The sequence below is a fragment of the Sciurus carolinensis genome, chromosome 14 (assembly GCF_902686445.1).
Source record: "Sciurus carolinensis chromosome 14, mSciCar1.2, whole genome shotgun sequence".
NCBI classification, from domain to species: Eukaryota; Metazoa; Chordata; class Mammalia; order Rodentia; family Sciuridae; genus Sciurus; species Sciurus carolinensis.
In genome coordinates this window covers 12,205,989-12,228,449 of record NC_062226.1, presented here as the reverse complement: position 1 = coordinate 12,228,449, position 22,461 = coordinate 12,205,989, and the positions used below count along the sequence as shown (strand labels likewise).

General features: G+C 38.1%; 1 protein-coding gene across 1 annotated transcript; it reads left to right on the top strand.

Moving 5' to 3' along the window:
• The first annotated feature begins 3,064 nt into the window (after nt 1–3,064).
• LOC124964830 (olfactory receptor 50-like) lies at nt 3,065–5,049 on the top strand. Its single transcript, XM_047525496.1, has 2 exons — nt 3,065–3,074; nt 4,121–5,049. The coding sequence occupies exons 1-2, from the start codon at nt 3,065–3,067 to the stop codon at nt 5,047–5,049; spliced, it is 939 nt and encodes a 312-aa protein (XP_047381452.1).
• Nucleotides 5,050–22,461: the final 17,412 nt, after the last annotated feature.

The window sequence follows — 22,461 nt, the reverse complement described above, 5'->3', positions numbered from 1 at the left end:
TTTTATTCCATTATGAACTGATGGAATGCAGGGTATTGTCTCTATTTTTTTGTAGTTACTAAGAGTTCCTTTGTGTCCTAAGATATGGTTTCTATTAGAGAAGGCTCTGTGTGCTGCTGAGGAGAAAGTTTATTTGATCTTTGATGGATGAAATACTCTATGTATGTCTGTTAAGTCTAAATTATTGATTGTATTATTTAGTTTGATAATATCTTTGTTTAGTTTTTGTTTGGAAGATCTATCTAGTGGTGAGAGAATTTGTGTTAAAGTTGCCAAGTATTATTGTGTTGTGGTCTATTTGATTCTTGAATTTGTGGAGGGTTTGTTCGATGTATGTAGATGCTCCATTGTTTGAAGCATAAATATTTATGATTGTTATGTCTTTTATTGTATAATTCCCTCCAGTAGTATGAAACAACTTTCTTTGTCCATTCTGATTAACTTTGGTTTGAAGACCACTTAATCTGATATGAGAATAGAAACCCCAGTTTGTTTATGAGATTCAGGTGAGTGATATGTTTTTTTTTTTTTTTCCCTCAACCTTTCATTCAGTCTGTGGATGTCTTTGCCTGTGAGGTGAGTCTTTTGGAGAAAGCATATTGTTGGATCTTGTTTTTCAATTCAATCTGCCTTTCTATGTCTTCTCATTGATTAATTTAGGCCATTTCTGTTCAAAGTTATTATTGAGATATCATTTGCATTCCCAGTCATTTTAGTTTATTTCTGGTTTTCAATTTGAATTTGTTTCTCCTTTGATTGATTATTCCTTTAGTGTAGTTTTTCCTTGTGCTGGTTTTCACTTTTGTTTTTCATTTTATCCTCATGAAATCTTTTGCTGAGAATGTTCTGTAGTGTAGGCTTTCTTGTGAATTATTTTAACTTTTGTTTATCATGGTTTGTTTTTCTTTTATCTTCAAATCTGAAGTTTAAAATTTGTAGGGTACAGTACTCTTAATTAGCACCCATTTTCTTTTAGAGATTGGTATATATTATTCCATGACCAGCTAGCTTTGAGGATTGAGAATTCAGGTGTGATCTGAATTGATTTCCCTCTAAATATAATCTGACATTTTTCTCTGGCAGTCTTTAAAATTCTATCCTTATTTTCCATGTTAGGCATTTTCATAGTAATGCGCGTTGGTGTGGGTGTGTTGTAATTTTTTAATATTTGGGGTCCTGTAAGTCTCCTGTATTTGACTTTCCACTTCCTTCTTTAGGTTTGAGTTTTTTTTTTTTTTTTTTTTTTTTTTTGTATTTCATTGAAATGATCTGTTTTGAGCGTCAAGTATTAAATTTCAGTTGATTTTTGTTCAATCACCCATCTTGCTGAAAAGCTACCTCTCTGCTTTCATTGATTTCATGCCACAGAGGAGCCAGGGAACTGACCTCTCTCTTCCATCATCTTCCCAGAGTCCTCATATTGCTTAATTAGTTGAGAAATCCCAGGAAGCCATTGATTTTTTTTAATCTCCATTAATGCAGGGAAAGGGGTAGGTGGCAATGAAGTTCTGGTTTGAGAAGGAAAGATTGTGAACCCTTGGCTTCTAGGAATCAGACAGGTCAACTGGAGCATTATCATCAAGGAAATGGATAGTCAACCATGACCCATAGGACCCAGAACCACTCCAGAGGCCTAAATCTCTTACAAGATTTCTTCACTCAAATAGCAGTTTTATTTACAGATTGATTCCTAACTTGAATTGAGCCAATTAGTAGCATAAATATTCATACATCTTCTCCTTTAATAATGAGAACATGGTGTTCATTATCTACCAGGCATAGAAGAAATGGAGGTAGAGATATATTGTTATGGTTTGGGAGTGAGGTGTCTCTCAAGGCTTGCATGTGAGAAAATGCAAGAAGGTTTAGAGGATAAATTACTGGGTTATGATAGCCTTACCCCAGTCAGTGAATTAATTCCCTGGTGGGATTAACATAGTTGTAATTGACGGCAGGTAGGTTATGGTTGGAAGAGGTGGTATTGAGAGTGTATTTCTGGGGCATGTATTTTGTATCTGGCAAGTGGAATCTTTCTCTCTGCTTCCTGATCATTACATGAGCCACTTCCGTCCACCACACTCTTTAGCCATAATGTTCAGCCTCACCTTGAGCCTCAAGGAATGGAGCCAACTGTCCATGAACTAAGACCTCTGAAACTGTGAACCCCCAAATAAACCTTTCCTCCTCCACAGTTGTTCTTTTCAGACCTTTTAGTCACAGCTGGCTAAAACATATCTGTAATGGATTTGGAATCATTGTTGTAAGGGGTTAAATGGAAAGCATACATTGAATGACTATTTTATGGTTTTGTGAGTAATGTGCATCAGCATAATGCAGACAGCACAGCTTTTGAGCAAGAGAGTGTGATTTAAAGAAACTGTGTTGCATTTCTTGGGTCCAGGAATGATGGTGAGTTATAAGTTCCTGACTTGTGTTCAGACAGTGATGGGATTAGAGTGTTTCTGGTGTTACTGATTTAGCATGTGGTCAGAAGCAGAAACCTGGGTATCACTCTCAATTTCAAGCTTGGTTTATTATGGATTCTGAGGCACATTTTGCAACGTAAACAGAAGGCAGGCAACTTTGTGGATCACCATGTTCTAATGGTTATTAGCTTGATTCCTCCAAGGGTGAATTCTCTTAGGCCTGCTTCAACAAGTAGTTCTTCCCTGAAGGGAGCCAAAGGCAATGAAGCAATTATATTCTGTTTGTCTCTAATTGACTTGTGGTTAACATGATTGACCCATAGGTCATCTCCATGGTTTGTTAACTTAGACCTCACTCTGATTTCTTAGGATCTGTGAACAAAAATGTAACCATATATGCATCTTGAATTGTTGTGAACTTGTGAGTCTTCTGCCTATCACAGTGGAACACTGAGACCTGTATAGTTTAACCACCTCTTTCACCATATTTTGAACATGCTCGTGAGAAATGGGAGAACCTTCTCATGGCCTATCACTGAAGGTACCTGTTCTTATCATGTAAGGAACCTTGTCAGGGCTGAAGTAGAATTTATATTAAATAATTTGATCATGTTTGTGTGTATGTTTGCATCTAGCATATGCTATTGAGTCTAGATTTTGCCACACTCACCCTACACTATGACAAACACCACCATGTAACGAAATTCATATTAAATGAAATTCATATTAATTCATATTAAGTATCTTCCTGAATTTTGAGAGGATAGGGAAAACCATATCTCCGTGTTGAATTATTTACTCAACTGTAGTCTATATCTATTTTTAAGAAGATATGAGAAAACCATTCCTTCTTTTGTTTATCTTTATCTGCATTAAGTCTTTTTGGAAATTATTCCAAATTTTATAGCATATCTCTGTAATTTTAATCAACTCCTCTGCCATAATCCAGGTGTAACAGGTGTTATTTTGTATCTAAACTACTGCCTTAACTCCTATTCAGATTCCTGCTGACTCTCTTGCCTTGCCAAAGTGTGCTCCTCCACCAGTAGACCGGAAGTTACTTAAACTTTCAGTCACATGTTTACTCAAGCTTTTTCTTGGGTCTACCTTGTTTTGAGAATAGCATAGAAACTTTCTATCATGTGAGGAAGTTCTCCACATCCTTCCCACCGTGATCATGCTTTTAAATTTGTCTCTTCCATAACCTGCACCTGTCCCCACTAAACACCTAACTACAGTGCTCATATTTTGATCTTCATATGGCAGACTTTTATATCCACAATTCACTTTGAAGAACATGAGAGAAATTGCTTCCTCAAACTGTGGTCTCATGTAATAGGACAGTCTGTCAAAGTTGTGAACATACAAACTAATTCTCTGTTCTCAGATTTTCATCATAAATCCTGGATTTCTCAAACTGGTTCCTGGTCTCATCTGATGATCATTTAGATGATATTTCATGATTTCTCCAAAAGACACTGTTGGATTCTAGGTGGAAAAATAATATTCTTTGTTCAGATAATAAATAGAACATTAGTGTGGCAAAAAGATTGAGGTATTCCACTTAAAATGCACATAATGACTAGGCCAAAACCATGGTTTTGTTGTATAATATTCCAGTGACCTCTCATTCTTACACTTTTCCATCCCGTTTTTGTCTCCTGAAATAGATAACAAGAAGAGCATGGGGAAAGATAACCAGAGCACTGTGTCTGAGTTCCTCCTCCTGGGGCTGCCCATCCAGCCAGAGGAGCAAGGCATGTACTGTGCCCTGTTCCTGGCTATGTACCTGACCACAGTGCTGGGGAACCTGCTCATCATCCTGCTCATCAGGCTGGACTCTCGCCTCCACACCCCCATGTACTTCTTCCTCAGCCACTTGGCCCTCACTGACATCTCCTTCTCCTCAGTCACAGCTCCAAAGATGCTCATGAACATGCTGACGCAGACTCAGTCCATCTCATATGCTGGGTGCATTTCCCAGGCATATTTTTTCTTAATGCTTGGGGCTCTTGACAGCTTCCTTCTGACCTCCATGGCCTATGACAGGTATGTGGCCATCTGTCACCCCTTGCACTATACCACAATGATGAGACAGAGCCTCTGTTTCCTGCTAGTGGTGGTGTCCTGGGTCTTGTCCTCTGCCATTGCCCTTGTGCACACCCTCCTCCTAGCCCAGCTCTCTTTCCTTAGAGGCAACACTCTCCACCACTTCTTCTGTGACCTCTCTGCCTTACTTAAGCTGTCCAGCTCAGACACCACCATCAATAAGCTGGTCATTCTCACTGTAGGAGTGGTGGCCATTACCCTGCCATTCATGTGCATTCTGGTCTCTTATGGCCACATTGGGGTCAGTGTACTGAGAGGACCCTCCATCGAGGGGATCTGCAAAGCCTTGTCCACATGTGGCTCCCACCTCTCTGTGGTTTCCCTGTACTATGGAGCAATTATTGGACTCTACTTTGTCCCCTCATCTGATAGCAGTACAGACAAGGATGTCGTTGTGTCTGTGTTGTACACTGTGGTCACCCCCATGCTGAATCCCTTCATCTACAGTCTGAGGAATCGGGATATGAAAGGAGCTCTGGGAAACATCCTCAGGAGAGCAGCATTTTCAGGATGATGGAAATGGCCTTACTATGAGATGTTCTCAATCCCACATTACTTTCATGTGCTCTCGGAATTGTTGTTTCACATGAGTCTTGATGTGGCACTCTTTTTTTTTTTTTGTCTGTATTTTAGCTTGCATTTTTTTTCTGTTTGATTACTTTGATATTAAGATTTTACTAATGGTTTTTATGAACATGCCTGCATTACTGTCTTTTCCTATATTTTTCACTTTCTTAGGGTGTTCATTTATATCAGTGTGTATGTATATATGTATTTACATACACACACACACACACACACACACACACACATACACACACAGCCACACACATTCTCCATATGCCCCCTTTTAATGATTGGGCCTGGTAACAAAATAGATGACTTTCTTAAAGGACCAGGCAATGATCCAAACAGAATGGTTATGTAGGTCCAAATGGTACAAAAATATTTACTTGGAATCTTGTAGTTTCTAAAGATACTTTTCAAACCTCAGGTATATTTCTCCCATTTTGCTAAAAACTGTATTTTCATCTTTACAAAAATATCAAAATTACATGACAACAATATATGACATGATATATCATATAAATATATATAGTTTAAATCTATATGTGGATACATAACATTGCATAGAATGTATGTATACATATGTGTGTACATATATATGTGACTTGGATGCGTTTTAAATGATAATATTAAAAGAAACATTCTTTTGAGCTGGGCATGGTGGCACACACCAGTAATCCCAGCAGCTCTGGAGGCCAAGACAGGAGGATTCTGAATTCAAATCCAGCCTCAGCAAAAGTGAGGCGCTAAGAAACTTGGTGAAACACTGTCTCTAAATAAAATACTAAATAAGGCTGGCTCAGTGGTCTAGTACCCCTGAGTTGAATTCCTGGTACCAAGAAAAAATATTAGTTTAACAATGTCTAGGCTTAAAAAGTGGAAAATTAGCAATTTGAAGTTTCTATAGGCCTTCTCAATTGTTTCTTCTTTCTCTTGGAGACACCCAGCATCTTTGCTATTTTAAATAACCCTTTACTTTTCATTTGTCTTATTAAATATTTTTAATGCATTATCATTATGCATAATAGTGGGGTCATTTGACAAGTCCATAAATGCATATGTCACTTCTATTTTGATCTTTCAATATTGACTGTTGAATATTGCATATAAATGAAATGACTATATTTATTCTGTTACATTTTGCTTGTGTTGTCTACTAGTGTCTTTCTGAAATGTATCTATACATTTTTATATTCTTCTGTAACACTACAGCACTTTTATCTAGTCTATTAGTAGTGTACATTTTTTCATTTAGCATTTTGCTAATACAAACAATGGAGGTAGATATATTTTTGTACTTGCATCGTGTATGTATATACAAGAGGTTCTGTAAACCATATATTCATAAGAACTATTGCTGGATTTTGGGGTATGTAGGTCCAATTTAACTATCACTGCTAAACTCTTACATAAAAGAGTTGCACTAAGAAGCCAGTCTGAGAAGGCTACAGACTATATGATTCCAACTATATGACATCCTCAAAAGTGCAAAAATAAGGAGATAATGATATAATCAGTGGTTGCTAAGGGTTTTGGGTGTGGGAGAGGGAAGGATGTTTAATAGAGCAAAAGGAACTTTTAGGGCAGAAATGTTATTCTGTATGGTGTTGTAACTTTCATACATCAGTATCTATTTTTACAAACAAATAAAAAACCCAAACACACCCAAAGAATTTACCTCTGTACAACACAAATCATAAACTGCAATGTGGATTATGGACTTGCATTAATAATAATGGATCAGTATTCGCTGCACTCTAGCAACTGTACTATAACAATGCAAGCTGTTACCACGGTGGTTAGGTGATGCATGAAGTTGAGATCATGACACTAACGCTGCAATTGATACCCCAGGAAGGAAGAGATGACAGGAATGTGGCACATCTCTCCATGAAGGCTGCAGTCAGGCGCCATGTCCACCATCTCCTGAATGAGCAGTAGCACCTGGAGCCCACTAAGGCAGAGCCAGAGGCTTAGGAGAACCGGGTGTATGCATGTGAAAATGTAAGAAGATGGGCCAGGCTGCACTATGAGGAAATTGCCTAAGACCGTTCATTTGGGTGCACAGTTGTCTTAGAAGGCTTTCTGGAGTTGGGATTCGTGACTGGGGGTTCTCTACAATGCAGTGCAATGCTGAAGTGATTGCTATATGACCAGTTCAGGAGTAAAGTCAGGTCCAGTTCTAGTGCCAGCGTCAGCACCAGAGGTAGAGTCAACTACAGAATTGGTGGGGTCTGTAGTATCAGTTCTACCACCAGCTCTCTAGCTAGATCAGGATCCAGTATTGCAGATGCAACTGGAGGTAGCACCAGTTTCAAACTAGAGCCATCACAGCCCCAGGCTCGCACTAGTTATGGTGGCAGAGATAGCTCCAGCGGAAATTCCAGCTCCAGTGCTAGCAATGCAGTCTCCTATAGAACTGTACGAACACACCATTAAAATAAAAGATTAGTGGTCACTTCTGGGTGATCTTACTAGGTGTGCCAGGTACCTCACTGGAATGAAGTTAAAGCTTTATGCCTTGATACAATTTACCAAATGAATTCACTAATTCATTAGAATCTGTACCTTGTGTTGCATGTAGCTATATAGCACGATTTAAAAAATATATCCACATGTACTCTTTTGTACGGAGAGTGAGGTGTTAGAGTGTTTCTGGTGTTGTTTTCTTTGGAGGGGAGAGCTGGGGATTGAACCCAGAGCCACATGTGTGCTAGGCAAGTGCTTTACCACTGAGCTACATCCCCAGACACTTTGTATTCTTGATAACAGTGGGGTCCAAATGGGGTCAAAAGCAAGAGACTTTGGTTATCACATAAGTTCCTCCATTCTTTAGAGGTCACAGTTTGTTATTATGAATGTCTGAATGTATAGCTGGGAGACTAAGAGAAGACTGGGAGATATATCTTTTAGGTGATGAATGGTAAAGATATTTAACTTTAAACCATGATCTTCAAATTTATTACCTGACTCTTAATTACTGGAAACATCATGCTCTCCTATTAAACTGTTTTTAAATTAAAAATTACATTCAATATCGAGACTAAGCCCAAAGAAAGCAGTGGGGAAAATTCATGTGTTTCCACATTGCTTTTTGCGCCCCAGAATCATTTGTAGGGACTCAGATAAAAGTGCCTGCTTTGACAATCACTGATTTGGAGGATGCAGGGTGAGAACCTTCCAAGCCATGCTGAATGGAGTACAGCTGGAAGTCATTACACTATTCTCATGACCTCCTCGTGTGTTTGCAGATTGCTCCTGCTAAGGGGAAAGGGCTCTGAAAGTAAATTGTGCAGTGATATTTGGTAAGGGAATGGACCCTATAGCACACAAGCAAATGTCTTTCCTGGAAGTCTTACTGTTCAGCGTTTTCAGATTTAGGGTTATTCACATTTTCCGAGAACAATGATAACACTGCACAGGTTATAAGGTCAGTATAAAACTTGAGTGACAGATAAATTCAGATTAACCCTCATCTTCATCAAGTGTATGAGTGATACTTGTAAACATGCTGTCTCATCAATCTGAAGAGATAAGAATGACTTGTTATGATGTAAAAATATGTGAACCTCCTACTTCTGAAGGATGATATTATATCAGAAATGTGTTTTTTCCTTTAAGAAGAGAAATAATTTTAGTTCCAAGATTAGAGAGGATTCAGTAATACTGCATTCTATCTAAGTTTTAGGTTCTTGCTCAAGGTACTGACACCAAGGTGAAAAGTTAAGAATTTTCAAAAGAGATACTTGGTTTAATTAGAATAAAATTTTCATAAGGTTAACACTTAAATGAAGGAACTGAAAGGGGCAATAAGAAGGATTATTTCTTTATCTGAGTGATGGCTACATGGGCGTATTTCCTCTGGGATTATTCATCAAATTGTGCCCTTACTGTATGCTTAGTCCTATGTTTGTATGTCCATTAACAAATATTTATTCCAAATAAAACATCATTTGAGTCTACCTTTGAGTTACCCACAGGCTTCTTTCCTCTCAGAAGGAAATGGGTAGCCTGAATTTTGTGTTACTATTTCAATATTTTCTGTATGTCTATATGAGTGTAGTTTACTATTAAATGATAAAATGTTATGAGGTAAAGACATGAATAGGAAGGACAAAGATGGAATAAACTTGATGTGGAAGATGATACAGATGAAGGTCCTCTAGGTACCCAGTATCTGGGGAAGTACTAATGTCAGTTGTTAATTGAAAGAGATACTTTTTCTCAGATTGCTTAATTAAAAAAATTTTTTTTCTGGTGCTGGGGATTGAACCCAGGGCCTTGTGCTTGTTGAATAATTTTAAAAAAATTATTTGTTCTTATTAGTGATACATGATAGTAGAATGTATTTTGACAGATTATACATATATGGAGTATAAGTTCTCATTCTTCTGGTTGTACATGAAGTATAATTACACTGGCTGTGTAATCGTATATGTACATAAGATAGTAATGTCTGATTCATTCTACTATTTTCCCATTCCTCTTACCCCTCCCTTCCCTTAATTACCCTTTGACAAATCAAAAGTACTTTCACTCTTTCCTACCAACACCCCTCCCCTCTTATTGTGAGTTAGCATCTACATATCAGAGAGAACAATTGGCTTTTGTTTTATTTGGGATTGGCTTATTTCATTTAGCATGATATTTTCCAGTTCCATCCATTTACCTGCAGATGCCATAATTTCATTCTTCTTTATGACTGAATAATATTCCATTGTGTATATGTACACAATATTTTCTTTATCTGTTAATCTGTTGAAGGGTATGTCGTTTGGTTCCATTGTGAGTTGAGCTGCTATAAACATTGATGTGACAACATCACAGTAGTATGTTATTTTAAGTCCTTTGGGTATAAACTGAGTAGTGGGATAACTGGGTCAAATGGTGGTTCCATCCCAAGGTTTCTGAGGAATCTCCATTCTGCTTTCCAGAGTGGTTGCACCAATTTGCAGCCCCACCAGCAATGTATGAGAGTACCTTTTTCCCCACATCCTCGCCAACACTCATTGTTACTTGTACTCTTGATAATTGACATTCTGACTGAAGTGAGATGAAATCTCAGTGTGGTTTTTTTTTTTTATATTTACATATATAAACATTTTTTTATTGTAAACAAATAGGATACATCTTGTTTCTCTGTTTGTACATGGCGTAAAGGCATACCATTTGTGTAATCATAAATTTACATAGGGTAATGTTGTTTGATTCATTCTGCCATTTTTTCCCCTTCTCCCCCACCCCTCCCTAACCTCCCCTCCCTCTATACAGTCCTTCCTTCCTCCATTCCTGCCCCCCTCCCTAAACCCAACTCCAACCCCAACACTAACCCCTCCCACCCCCCATTATGTGTCATCATCCACTTATTAGCGAGATCATTCTTCCCTTGGTTTTATGAGATTGGCTTATCTCACTTAGCATGATATTCTCCAGTTTCATCCATTTTCCTGCAAATGCCATAATTTTATCATTCTTTATGGCTGAGTAATATTCCATTGTATATATAAACCACATTTTCTTTATCCATTCATCAATTGAAGGACATCTAGGTTGATTCCACAATCTGGCTATTGTGAACTGAGCAGCTATGAACATTGATGTGGCTGTATCTCGGTAATATGCTGATTTTAAGTTCTTTGGGTATAGGCCAAGGAGTGGGATAGCTGGGTCAAATGGTGGTTCCATTCCAAGTTTTCTAAGGAGTCTCCATACTGCTTTCCAGAGTGGCTGCACTAATTTGCAGCCCCACCAGCAATGTATGAGTGTACCTTTCTCCCCACATCCTCGCCAACACCTGTTGTTGCTTGTATTCTTGATAATCGCCATTCTAATTGGGGTGAGATGGAATCTTAGGATGGTTTTGATTTGCATTTCTCTTATTACTAGAGATGTTGAACATTTTTCCTTATGTTTGTTGATTGCTTGTACATCTTCTTCTGTGAAGTGTCTATTCATTTCCTTAGCCCATTTGTCGATTGGATTATTTGCATTCTTGGTGTAGAGTTTTTTGAGTTCTTTATAGATTCTGGAGATTAATGCTCTATCTGAAGTATGATTGGCAAAGATTTTCTCCCACTCTGTAGGTTCTTTCTTCGCATTGCTGATAGTTGCCTTTGCTGAGAGAAAGCTTTTTAGTTTGAATCTATCCCAGTTATTAATTCTTGCTTTTATTTCTTGTGCTATGGGAGTCCTGTTGAGGAAGTCTGGTCCTAAGCCGACATGTTGAAGCTCTGGACCTACTTTTTCTTCTATAAGATGCAAGGTCTCTGGTCTGATTCCGAGATCCTTAATCCATTTTGAGTTTAGTTTCGTGCTTGGTGAGAGATATGGGTTTAGTTTCATTCTGTTGCATATGGATTTCCAATTCTCCCAGCACCATTTGTTGAAGAGGCTATCTTTTCTCCATTGCATATTTTTGGCACCTTTGTCTAGTATGAGAAAATTGTATTTACTTGGGTTTGTGTCTGTGTCCTCTATTCTGTACCATTGATCCACCTTTCTATTTTAGTACCAATACCATGCCATTTTTGTTACTCTTGCTTTGTAGTAGAGTTGAAGATCTGGTATTGCGATACCCCTGCTTCACTCTTTCTGCCAAGGATTGCTTTAGTTATTCTGGGTTTTTTAGTCTTCCAGATGAATTTCATAATTTCTTACTCTATTTCTGTAAGGTACATCATTGGGATTTTCATTGGAATTGCATTGAATCTGTATAGCACTTTTGGTAGTATGGCCATTTTGACAATATTAATTCTTCCTATCCAAGAACATGGGAGATCTTTCCATCTTCTAAGGTTTTCTTGAATTTCTTTCTTTAGTGTTCTGTAGTTCTCATTGTAGAGGTCTTTCACCTCTTTTGTGAGATTGATTCCCAAGTATTTTATTTTTTTCGAAGCTATTGTGAATGGGGTAGTTTTCCTAATTTCTCTTTCTGCAGATTCATCGCTTATGTATAAAAATGCCTTAGATTTATGTGCATTGATCTTATATCCCGCTACTTTACTGAATTCACTTATGAGATCTAAAAGTTTTCTTGTGGAATTTCCTGGTTCCTCTAAGTATACAATCATATCATCAGCAAATAGGGAAAGTTTGAGTTCTTCTTTCCTATTCGTATCCCTTTAATTTCTTTGGTCTGTCTAATTGCTCTGGCTAGAGTTTCAAGGACGATATTGAATAGAAGTGGTGAAAGAGGGCATCCCTGCCTTGTTCCAGTTTTTAGAGGGAATGCTTTCAGTTTTTCACCATTTAGAATGATATTAGCCATGGGCTTAGCGTAGATGGCCTTTCCAATGTTAAGGAATGTTCCCACTATCCCTATTTTTTCTAGTGTTTTGAGCATGAAGGGGTGCTGTATTTTATCAAATGCTTTTTCTGCATCTATCGAAATAATCATGTGATTCTTGACTTTAAGTCTATTGATATGGTGAATGACATTTATTGATTTCCTGATGTTGAACCAACCTTGCATCCCTGGGATGAAACCCATTTGATCATGGTGCACTATCTTTTTAATATATATTTGTATGCGATTTGCTAAAATTTTGTTTAGAATTTTTGAGTCGATGTTCATTAAGGATATTGGTCTGAAATTTTCTTTTCTCGATGTGTCTCTGTCTGGTTTAGGTATCAGGGTAATATTGGCTTCATAGAATGAGTTTGGGAGGGTTCCCTCCTCTTCTATTTTATGGAATACTTTGAGAAGTATTGGAATGAACTCTTCTTTAAAGGTTTTGTAGAACTCGCCTGAGAACCCATCTGGTCCTGGACTTTTCTTTGTTGGTAGGCTTCTGATGACTTCTTCTATTTCATTACTTGAAATTGGTCTATTTAAATTGTGTATGTCCTCCTCGTTCAGTTTAAGCAATTCATATGTCTCTAGAAACCTGTTGATGTCTTCGAAATTTTCTATTTTGTTGGAGTATAGGTTTTCAAAATAGCTTCTAATTATGTTTTGTATTTCCGTCGTGTCTGTTGTGATATTTTCTTGTTCATTCTGAATTTTAGTGATTTGGGTTTTCTCTCATCTTCTCTTTGTTAGTGTGGCTAAAGGTTTATCAATTTTGTTTATTTTTTCGAAGAACCAACTATTTATATTGTCAATTTTTTGTATTGTTTCTTTTGTTTCAATTTCATTGATTTCAGCTCTGAGTTTAACTATTTCCTGTCTTCTACTACTTTTGGTGTTGGTCTGTTCTTCTTTTTCTAGGGCTTTGAGCTGTAGTGTTAGGTCATTTATTTTTTGAGTTTTACTTCTTTTATTAAATGCGCTCCATGAAATAAATCTTCCTCTAAGTACTGCTTTCATAGTGTCCCAGAGATTTTGATATGATGTTTCTTTGTTCTCGTTTACCTCTAAGAATTTTTTAATTTCCTTCCTAGTATCTTCTGTTATCCATTCATCATATAATAGCATATTGTTTAATCTCCAGGTGTTGGAGTAGTTTCTGTTTTTTACTCTTTCATTTATTTCTAACTTCAATCCATTATGATCTGATAGAATACAAGGTAGTGTCTCTATCTTCTTATATTTGCTGACATTAGCTTTGTGGCATAATATATGGTCTATTTTAGAGAAGGATCCATGTGCTGCTGAGAAGAAAGTGTATTCACTCTTGGTTGGATGGTATATTCTATAAATGTCTGTTAAGTCTAAATTATTGATTGTGTTATTGAGTTCTATGGTTTCGTTGTTTAATTTTTGTTTGGAATATCTGTCCAGTGGTGAGAGAGGCATGTTAAAATCACCTAATATTATTGTGTTATGGTCTATTTGGTTTCTAAAATTGAGAAGGATTTGTTTAACATACATGGATGAGCCACTGTTTGGGGCATAGATGTTTATGATTGTTATATCTTGCTGATTTATGCTTCCCTTAAGCAGTATGAAATGTCCTTCTTTATCCCTTCTGACTAACATTGGCTTGAAGTCCACATTATCTGAAATGAGGATGGTTACTCCAGCTTTTTTGCTGAGTCCATGTGCATGGTATGTTTTTCCCCATCCTTTCACCTTTGGTCTATGGATATCTCTTTCTATGAGGTGAGTCTCTTGCAGGCAACATATTGTTGGATCTTTCTTTTTAATCCAATCTGCCAGTCTATGTCTTTTGATTGATGAATTCAGACCATTAACATTCAGGGTTATTATTGAGATATGATTTGTATTCCTGGTCATTTGGTTCATATTTAAAATTTTTGACACATCTTGGTTCCTCCTTTATTTGACAGTTCCTTTAGGATAATTCCTCCCTTTGCTGATTTGCTTCTTTGTTTTTTATCTCTTCCTCATGAAATATTTTGCTGAGAATGTTCTGTAATGCTGGCTTTCTTTTTGTAAATTCTTTTAGCTTTTGTTTATCCTGGAATGATTTTATTTCATCATCAAATTTGAAGGTAAGTTTTGCTGGGTATAAGATTCTTGGTTGGCATCCATTTTCTTTCAGAGCTTGAAAAATGTTGTTCTAGGCCCTTCTAGCTTTTAGGGTGTGGATTGAAAAATCTGCTGATATCCGTATTGGTTTCCCCCTGAATGTAATTTGGTTCTTTTCTCTCACAGCCTTCAAAATTCTGTCTTTATTTTGTATGTTAGGTATTTTCATTATAATGTGCCTTGGTGTGGGTCTGTTGTAATTTTGTGTATTTGGAGTCCTATGAGCCTCTTGGACTTGATTTTCCATTTCATTTTTCAGATTTGGGAAATTTTCTGATATTATTTCATTGAATAGATTGTTCATTCCTTTGGTTTGTTTCTCTAAGCCTTCCTCAATCCCAATAATTCTCAAATTTGGCCTTTTCATGATATCCCATAGTTCTTGGAGATTCTGTTCACGATTTCTTACCATCTTCTCTGTTTGTTCAACTTTGTTTTCGAGGTTAAATATTTTGTCTTCAATATCTGAGGTTCTGTCTTCCAGGTGTTCTATCCTATTGGTTATGCTTTCTATGGAGCTCTTAATTTGGTTTATTGTTTCCTTCATTTCAAGGATTTCTGTTTGGTTTCTTTTCAATATCTCTAACTCTTTATTGAAATGATCTTTTACTTCCTGAATTTGCTCTGTTAACTGTCAATTGGTGCTATCATTCAATGCCTGCATTTGCTCTTTCATCTCATCATTCAATGCCTGCATTTGCTCTTTCATCTCATCGTTTGCTTCCCTAATCATTTTAATTATGTACATTCTGAACTCCCTTTCTGTCATTTCTTCTGCCATGCTGTCGTTGGATTTTATTGATGTAACATTTAGATTTGTTTGGGGCATTTTCTTCCCTTGTTTTCTCATATTATTCAGGAATCAGTGGGTCATTAAGATATTGCAGATTTCCTCTATCGACTTATAATGTCCCTGAAGATTGCTAGTATATCCCCTCTTATCCTTCAGTAGCCTGAAGTCTTGGAGGAAGTTGATAATGCAGAGCTCCACGAAGAAGTTGCGTCTCTAGGGGTGGTGACCCTCAGGTGGCGTATATTCCCTACTAGTGGGCAGAGGTGCCTCCACTTGTTGACCAATGGTCATCCAATGGGGAACTATGCTGCAGGCTGAGGCAAGGCCTGTTTGTGCCTGTGTCTCTGGTTTTACAGCCCTGTGGGAAAACCTCACCCAGCAGGGAAGACTCACCCAGTGGGGACATCTCGCTGGTCAGTTCCCCTCCTAGAGGTTCCCCTCAATCTACAACTACCGCCTGGGCTGAGCTGTCTTCCTCTGCAACGTTCCCAGGGGCCCGGACCTACCTCCTGGGCCTGGGAGCCTCACCCTCCGCAGGCGAGTCTCCTTAGGCTGCCTCTCCCAGAGAATCTGCCCGCAGTCCTGGAAACTTCGCTCCGCCCCTAGGCGTGTCTCTGTGCGGCTCTTCCAGCAAGAAGCCACCTAGCTCCTGGGACCATGCTCTGCACCTAATCGCCTGGCTATGCGGCCCCTCCTCTGAGCCGCCACCTGGAGCCCCGTACAATAGCTCCAAGACCCAGAGACCCGCCACACACCTCCTCCTCCGGAGAGCGGCCTGGTTTCTGACGCAGTCACTAGGAGTCCAAGCAACTCACTTCGCATCTCCTCCTCCCACCATCGCCCGTAGCCCTAGGCAGTCACTCTGAGTCCAAGTGACCCGCCCTGTTCCTCCTCCTCCTCCTCGGGGTAGCCCCCCAGGTGTTCAGGAGTGGTGGCTCTGAGACCAAGTGACCCACTGCGCTCCTCCTCCAGGCAGGCCACCGGTGTTCTGGAGCAGTGGTTCTGAGTTCAAACAGCTCACCACGCAGCTCCTCCTCTGGCAACCGCCTGTGGCTCTGATGCAGTCACTCCTAGACCAAGCAACCCGCCGCGCTTCTCCTCTTCCTCCGGGCAACCCCCTGGTGTTCAGAAGCGGTCGTTCCGAGTTCAAATAGCTCGCCTCCTCAGGCAGCCACCCGGAGCCCCAGTGGTTGCTCCGAGTGCAAGCGCTGTGCTAAGCCTCCTCCTCTACGATGATCCCAGTTGTCTGTGTTTACGCTCCTGTGGGGGACGGGGCGTCTCGCCGAGCAACTCTACTTCACAAAGTTCCCAGCGTTCTGGGGCTACCGCCCCATCCGGGACGCCTCCCCAATGGGAGAGACTCACCCGGCGGTTTTGAGTTGGTCCCAAGCCTCTCACTATCTCCTCTTTTGAATCCTGCGTCCTGGAGCAACGTGAAATGCAGTCTCCCTCTAGTCCGCCATCTTGAAAAACCTCAGTGTGGTTTTGATTTGCATTTCTCTACAAGCTAGTGATTTTTTTTATATATTTGTTGACCATTCATATTTCTTCTTCTGTGAAGTGTCTGTTCAGTTCCTTAGTCCATTTATCAATTGGGTTATTTGTTTTGTGGCATTAAGTTTTTTGAGTTCTTTCTATATCCTGGAGATTAGTACTTTATCTGAAGTGTGGGTGGCAAAGATTTTTCTCCAATTCTGAAGTCTCTCTCTTCACATTGACTGTTTCTTTAGCTGAAAAGAAGCTTTTTAGCTTGATTTCTTCCCATTTGTTGATCCTTGATTTTACTTCTTGTGCTTTAGGAGTCTTGTTGAAGAGATCAGTTCCTAAGTCAGCATGTTAGAGATTTGGGCCACTTTTACCTCTAGTAGATGCAGGCTTCTGGTCTAATGCCTAAGTCCTTGATCCACTTAGAGTTGAGATTTGTGCAGGGTGAGAGGTAGGAGTTCAATTCTGTTTTATTACAAATGGATTTTCAGTTTTCCCAGCACCATTTGTTGAAGAAGCTATCTTTTCTTCAATGTGTGTTTATGAGAACTTTATCTAATAAGAGAACCATATTTATGTGGGTTTGTCTCTGTGTCTTCTATTCTGTACCATTGGTCCATGCATCTGTCTCGGTGCCAACACCATGCCACCTTTGTTACTATAACTCTGTCGTATAATTCAAGGTCTGGTATTGTCATGCCTCCTGGTTTATTTTTCTCATTAAGGATTGCTTTGGCTATTCTGGATCTCTTATTTTTCAAAATGAATTTCATGACTGTTTTTCCTATTTCTCTGAAGAATGTCATTGGAATTTTAATAGGAATTGAATTATATCTATTTAGTGCTTTTAGTAGTATGGCCACTTTGTAATGTTAATTCTGCGTATCCAAGAGCATGGGAGATCTTTCTATCTTTGAAGATCTTCTTCAATTTCTTTCTTTAGTATTCTGTACTTTTCACTGTAGAGGTCTTTCACCTGTTTTGTTAGATGAATTCCCAAGTTTTTTTTTTTTTTTTTTTTTGAGGCTATTGTGGATGGGGTAGTTTTAAAAATTTCTCTTTCAACAGATTTGTCACTGATGTATAGGAATACATTTGATTTATGGATGTTAATTTTATATCCTGCTACTTTGCTGAATTCACTTATTAGTTCTAGAAGTTTTCTGGTGGAATTTCATTTGGTCTTCTAAATATAAAATCATGTCATTGGCAAATAGGGATAGTTTGAGTTCTTTTTTTCCTCTTTATATCCCTTTAATTTCTTTCTTCTGTGTAATTGCTCTGGCTAGAGTTTCAAGGATGGTGTTAAGTAAAAGTGGTGAAAGAGGACATTCTTATCTTATCCCTCTTTTTAGAGGCAATACTTTCAACTTTTCTCCATTTAGAATGATGTTGGCCTTGGGTTTAGCATAGAGAGCTTCTACAATGTTGAGATATGTTCCTACTATCCCTAGTTTTCCTAGTGTTTCGAGCACAAGGGGGTGCTGTATCTCGTCAAATGCTTCCTCTGAATGCATTGAGATAACCATCTGATTCTTGTCTTTAAGTCTATTGTTGTGAAGAATTACATTTATTAATTTCCATATGTTGAGCCAAACTTGCATCCTTAGGATGAACCCCACTTGATAGTGGTGAACTAACTTTTTAATATTTTTGTATGTGATTTGGCAGAATTTTATTGAGTATTTTCGTATCTGTGTTCATTGGGGATATTGGTCCAGTTTTCTTTCCTTGATGTATCTTTGTCTGGTTTTAGTATCAGGGTGATACTAGCTTCATAGAATGAGTTTGGAGGGGTTCCCTCATTTTCTATTTCATGAAATAAATTGAGGAATATTGGTGTTAATTCTTCTTTGAAGGTCTTGTGAAACTTGGCTGAGAAACTGTCTAGTCCAGGGCTTTTCTTAGTTTTTGGGCTTTTGATGGTGGCTTCTATTTCATGGCTTGAAATTGATCTGTTTAAATTGTGTGTGTCCTCCTGCTTCAGTTTGTGTATGTCATATGTCTCTAAAATTTGTCAATGTCTTCAAAATTTTCTATTTTATTAGAGTAGAAATTTTCAAAATAGTTTCTGATTGTTGTCTGTATTTCTGTAATGTCTGCTGTGATATTTCCTTTTTCTTGGCCAATTTTAGTAATATGAGTTTTCTCTCTCTTCATTGGTTGCCTAGGGGTTTATCAGTTTTATTTCTTTCTTTAAAAAACTGACTTTTCATTTTGTCAATTTTTTGAATTGTTTCTTTGTTTCAATTTCACTGATTTCAGCTCTGATTTTAATTATTTCCTGTCTTCTGCTTTTGGGTTGATTTGTCTTTCTTTTTCTAGGGCTTTGATATGTAATGTTAGATTATTTATTTGGCTATTTTCTATTCTTTTAATGAATGAGCTCAATGCCAAGAACTTTTCTATTAGAACTGCCTTCACAATGTCCCAGAGATTTTATATGGTGTGTTGCTCTTTTTATTTATCTCTAATATTTTTTTTGTCTCCTTTCTGATTTCTTCTGCTATCCATTTGTCATTCGGTAGCATATTATTTAGTCTCCAGGTGTTAGAGTAACTTCTATTTTTTTGTTGTTGATTTCTATTTTATTCCATTATGAACTGATGGAATGCAGGGTATTGTCTCTATTTTTTTGCAGTTACTAAGAGTTGCTTTGTGTCCTAAGATATGGTCTCTATTAGAGAAGGATGTGTGTGGTGATGAGGAGAAAGTTTATTTGATCATTGATGGATGAAATACTCTATGTATGTCTGTTAAGTCTAAATTATTGATTGTATTATTTAGTTCGATAATTTCTTTGGTAGGTTTTTGTTTGGAGGATCTATCTATTGGAGAGAGAATTTGTGTTAATGTTGTCCAGTATTATTGTGTTGTGATCTATTTGAATATTGAAATTGTGGAGGGTTTGTTCGATGTATGTAGATGATCCATTGTTTGAGGCATAAATATTTATGATTGTTATGTCTTTTATTGTATAATTCCCGCAAGTAGTATGAAATGACCTTCTTTGTCCATTCTGATTAACTTTGACTTGAAGACCACTTAATCTGATATGGGAATAGAAACCCCTGTCTGTTTATGAGATTCATGTGAGTGATATCTTTTTCCCCCATCCTTTCATCTTCAGTCTGTGGATGTCTTTGCCTATGAGGTGAGACTTTTGGAGAAAGCATATTGTTGGATCTTGTTTTTCAATTCAATCTGCCATTCTATGTCTTTTCATTGATTAATTTAGGCCATTTCTGTTCAAAGTTATTATTGAGATATCATTTGCATTCCCAGTCATTTTAGTTTATTTCTGGTATTTAATTTGAATTTGTTTCTCCTTTGATTGTCTATTCCTTTAGTGTAGTTCTTCCTTGTGCTGGTTTTCACTTTTGTTTTTCATTTTATCCTCATGAAATCTTTTGCTGAGAATGTTCTGTAGTGGAGGCTTTCTTGTTGTGAATTACTTTAACTTGTGTTTATCATGAATGGTTTTACTTTCATCTTCAAATCTGAAGTTTAAAATTTGTAGGGTACAGTACTCTTAATTGGCACCCATTTTCCTTTAGAGATTGGTATATATTATTCCATGACCTGCTAGCTTTGGGGATTGAGAATTCAGCTGAGATCTGAATTGGTTTCCCTCTAAAAGTAATCTGATATTTTTCTCTGGCAGTCTTTAAAATTCTATCCTTATTTTCCATGTTAGGCATTTTCATAGTAATGCGTGTTGGTGTGGGTCTGTTGTAATTTTTTTATAATTTGGTTCCTGTAAGTCTCCTGTATTTGACTTTCCATTTCCTTCTTTAGGTTTGGGGATTTTTTGTTATTTCATTGAAATGATCTGTTTTGAGGGTCAAATATTAAATTCCAGTTAGTTTCTGTTCAATCACCCATCTTGCTGAAAAGCTGCTTGTCTGTTTCATTGGTTTCATGCCACAGAGGAGCCAGGGAACTGACCTCTCTCTTCCATCATCTTCCCAGAGTCCTCATACTGCTTAATTAGTTGAGAAATCATAGGAAGTCATTGATTTTTTTTAATCTCCATTAATGCAGGGAAAGGGGGAGGTGGCAATGAAGTTCTGGTTTGAGAAGGAAAGATTTTTAACCCTTGGCTTCTAGGAAACAGGCAGGCCAACTGGAGCATTATCATCAAGGAAACATATGGCCAACCATGACCCATAGCACCCAGAACCACTCCAGAGGCCTAAATCTCTTACAAGATTGCTTCACTCAAATAGCAGTTCTATGTACAGGTTGATTCCTAACTTGAACTGAGCCAATTAGTAGCATAAATATTCATACATCTTCTCCTTTAATAATGAGCACATGGTGTTCATTATCTACCAGGCATAGAAGAAATGGAGGTAGAGACATATTGTTATGGTTTGGGTGTGAGGTGTCTCTCAAAAGCTCACATGTGAGAAAATGCAAGAAGGTTTAGAGGATAAATTACTGGGTTATGATAGCCTTATCCCAATCAGCAAGTTAATTCCCTGATGGGATTAACATAGTTGTAATTGACGGCAGGTAGGTTATGGTTGGAAGAGGTGGTATTGAGAGTGTAACTTTGGGGCATGTATTTTGTATCTGGCAAGTGGAATCTCCCTCTCTGCTTCCTGATCATTACATGAGCCACTTCCGTCCACCACACTATTTATCCATGATGTTCAGCCTCACCTTGAGCCTCAAGGAATGGAGCCAAGTGTCCATGAACTAAGACCTCTGAAACTGTGAGCCCCCAAATAAACCTTTCCTCCTCCACAATTGTTCTTGTCAGACCTTTTAGTCACAGTAATGAAAAAGCTGACTAAAACATATCTGTAATGATTTGGAATCGTTGTTGTATGGGGTTAAATGGAAAGCATGCATCGAATGTCTATTTTATGGTTTTGTGAGTAATGTGCATCAGTAGAATGCAGACAGCACAGCTTTTGAGCAAGAGAGTGAGATTTGAAGAAACTGTGTTGCATTTTCTGGGTCCAGGAAGGATGGTGAATTATAAGCCCCTGACTCGTGTTCAGAGAGCGATGGGATTAGAGTGTTTCTGGTGTTACTGATTCAGCATGTGGTCAGAAACAGAAACTTGGGTATCACTCTCAATTTCAAGCTTGGTTTATTATGGATTCTGAGGCACATTTTCCCAATGTAAACAGAAGGCAGGCAACTTTGTGGATCACCATGTTCCTAATGGTTATCATCATGATTCCTTAAAGGGTGAATTCTCTTAGGCCTGCTTCTACAAGTAGTTCGTCCCCTAAGGGAGCCAAAGATGAAGCAATTATATTCTGTTTGTCTCTAATTGACTTGGGGTTAACATGATTGACCCATAGGTCATCTCCATGGTTTGTTAACTTAGACCTCACTCTGATTTCTTAGGATCTGTGAACAAAATGTAACCATATATGCATCTTGAATTGTTGTGAACTTGTGAGTCTTCTGCCTATCACAGTGGAACACTGAGACCTGTATAGTTTAACCACCTCTTTTACCTAATTTTGAACCTGCTCGTGAAAAATGGGAGAACCTTCTCATGGCCTATCACTGAAGGTACGTGTGCTTATCATGTAAGAAAACTTGTCAGGGCTTAAGTAGAATTTATGTTAAATAATTTGATTGTGTTTTTGTGTATGTTTGCATCTAGCATATGCTATTGAGCC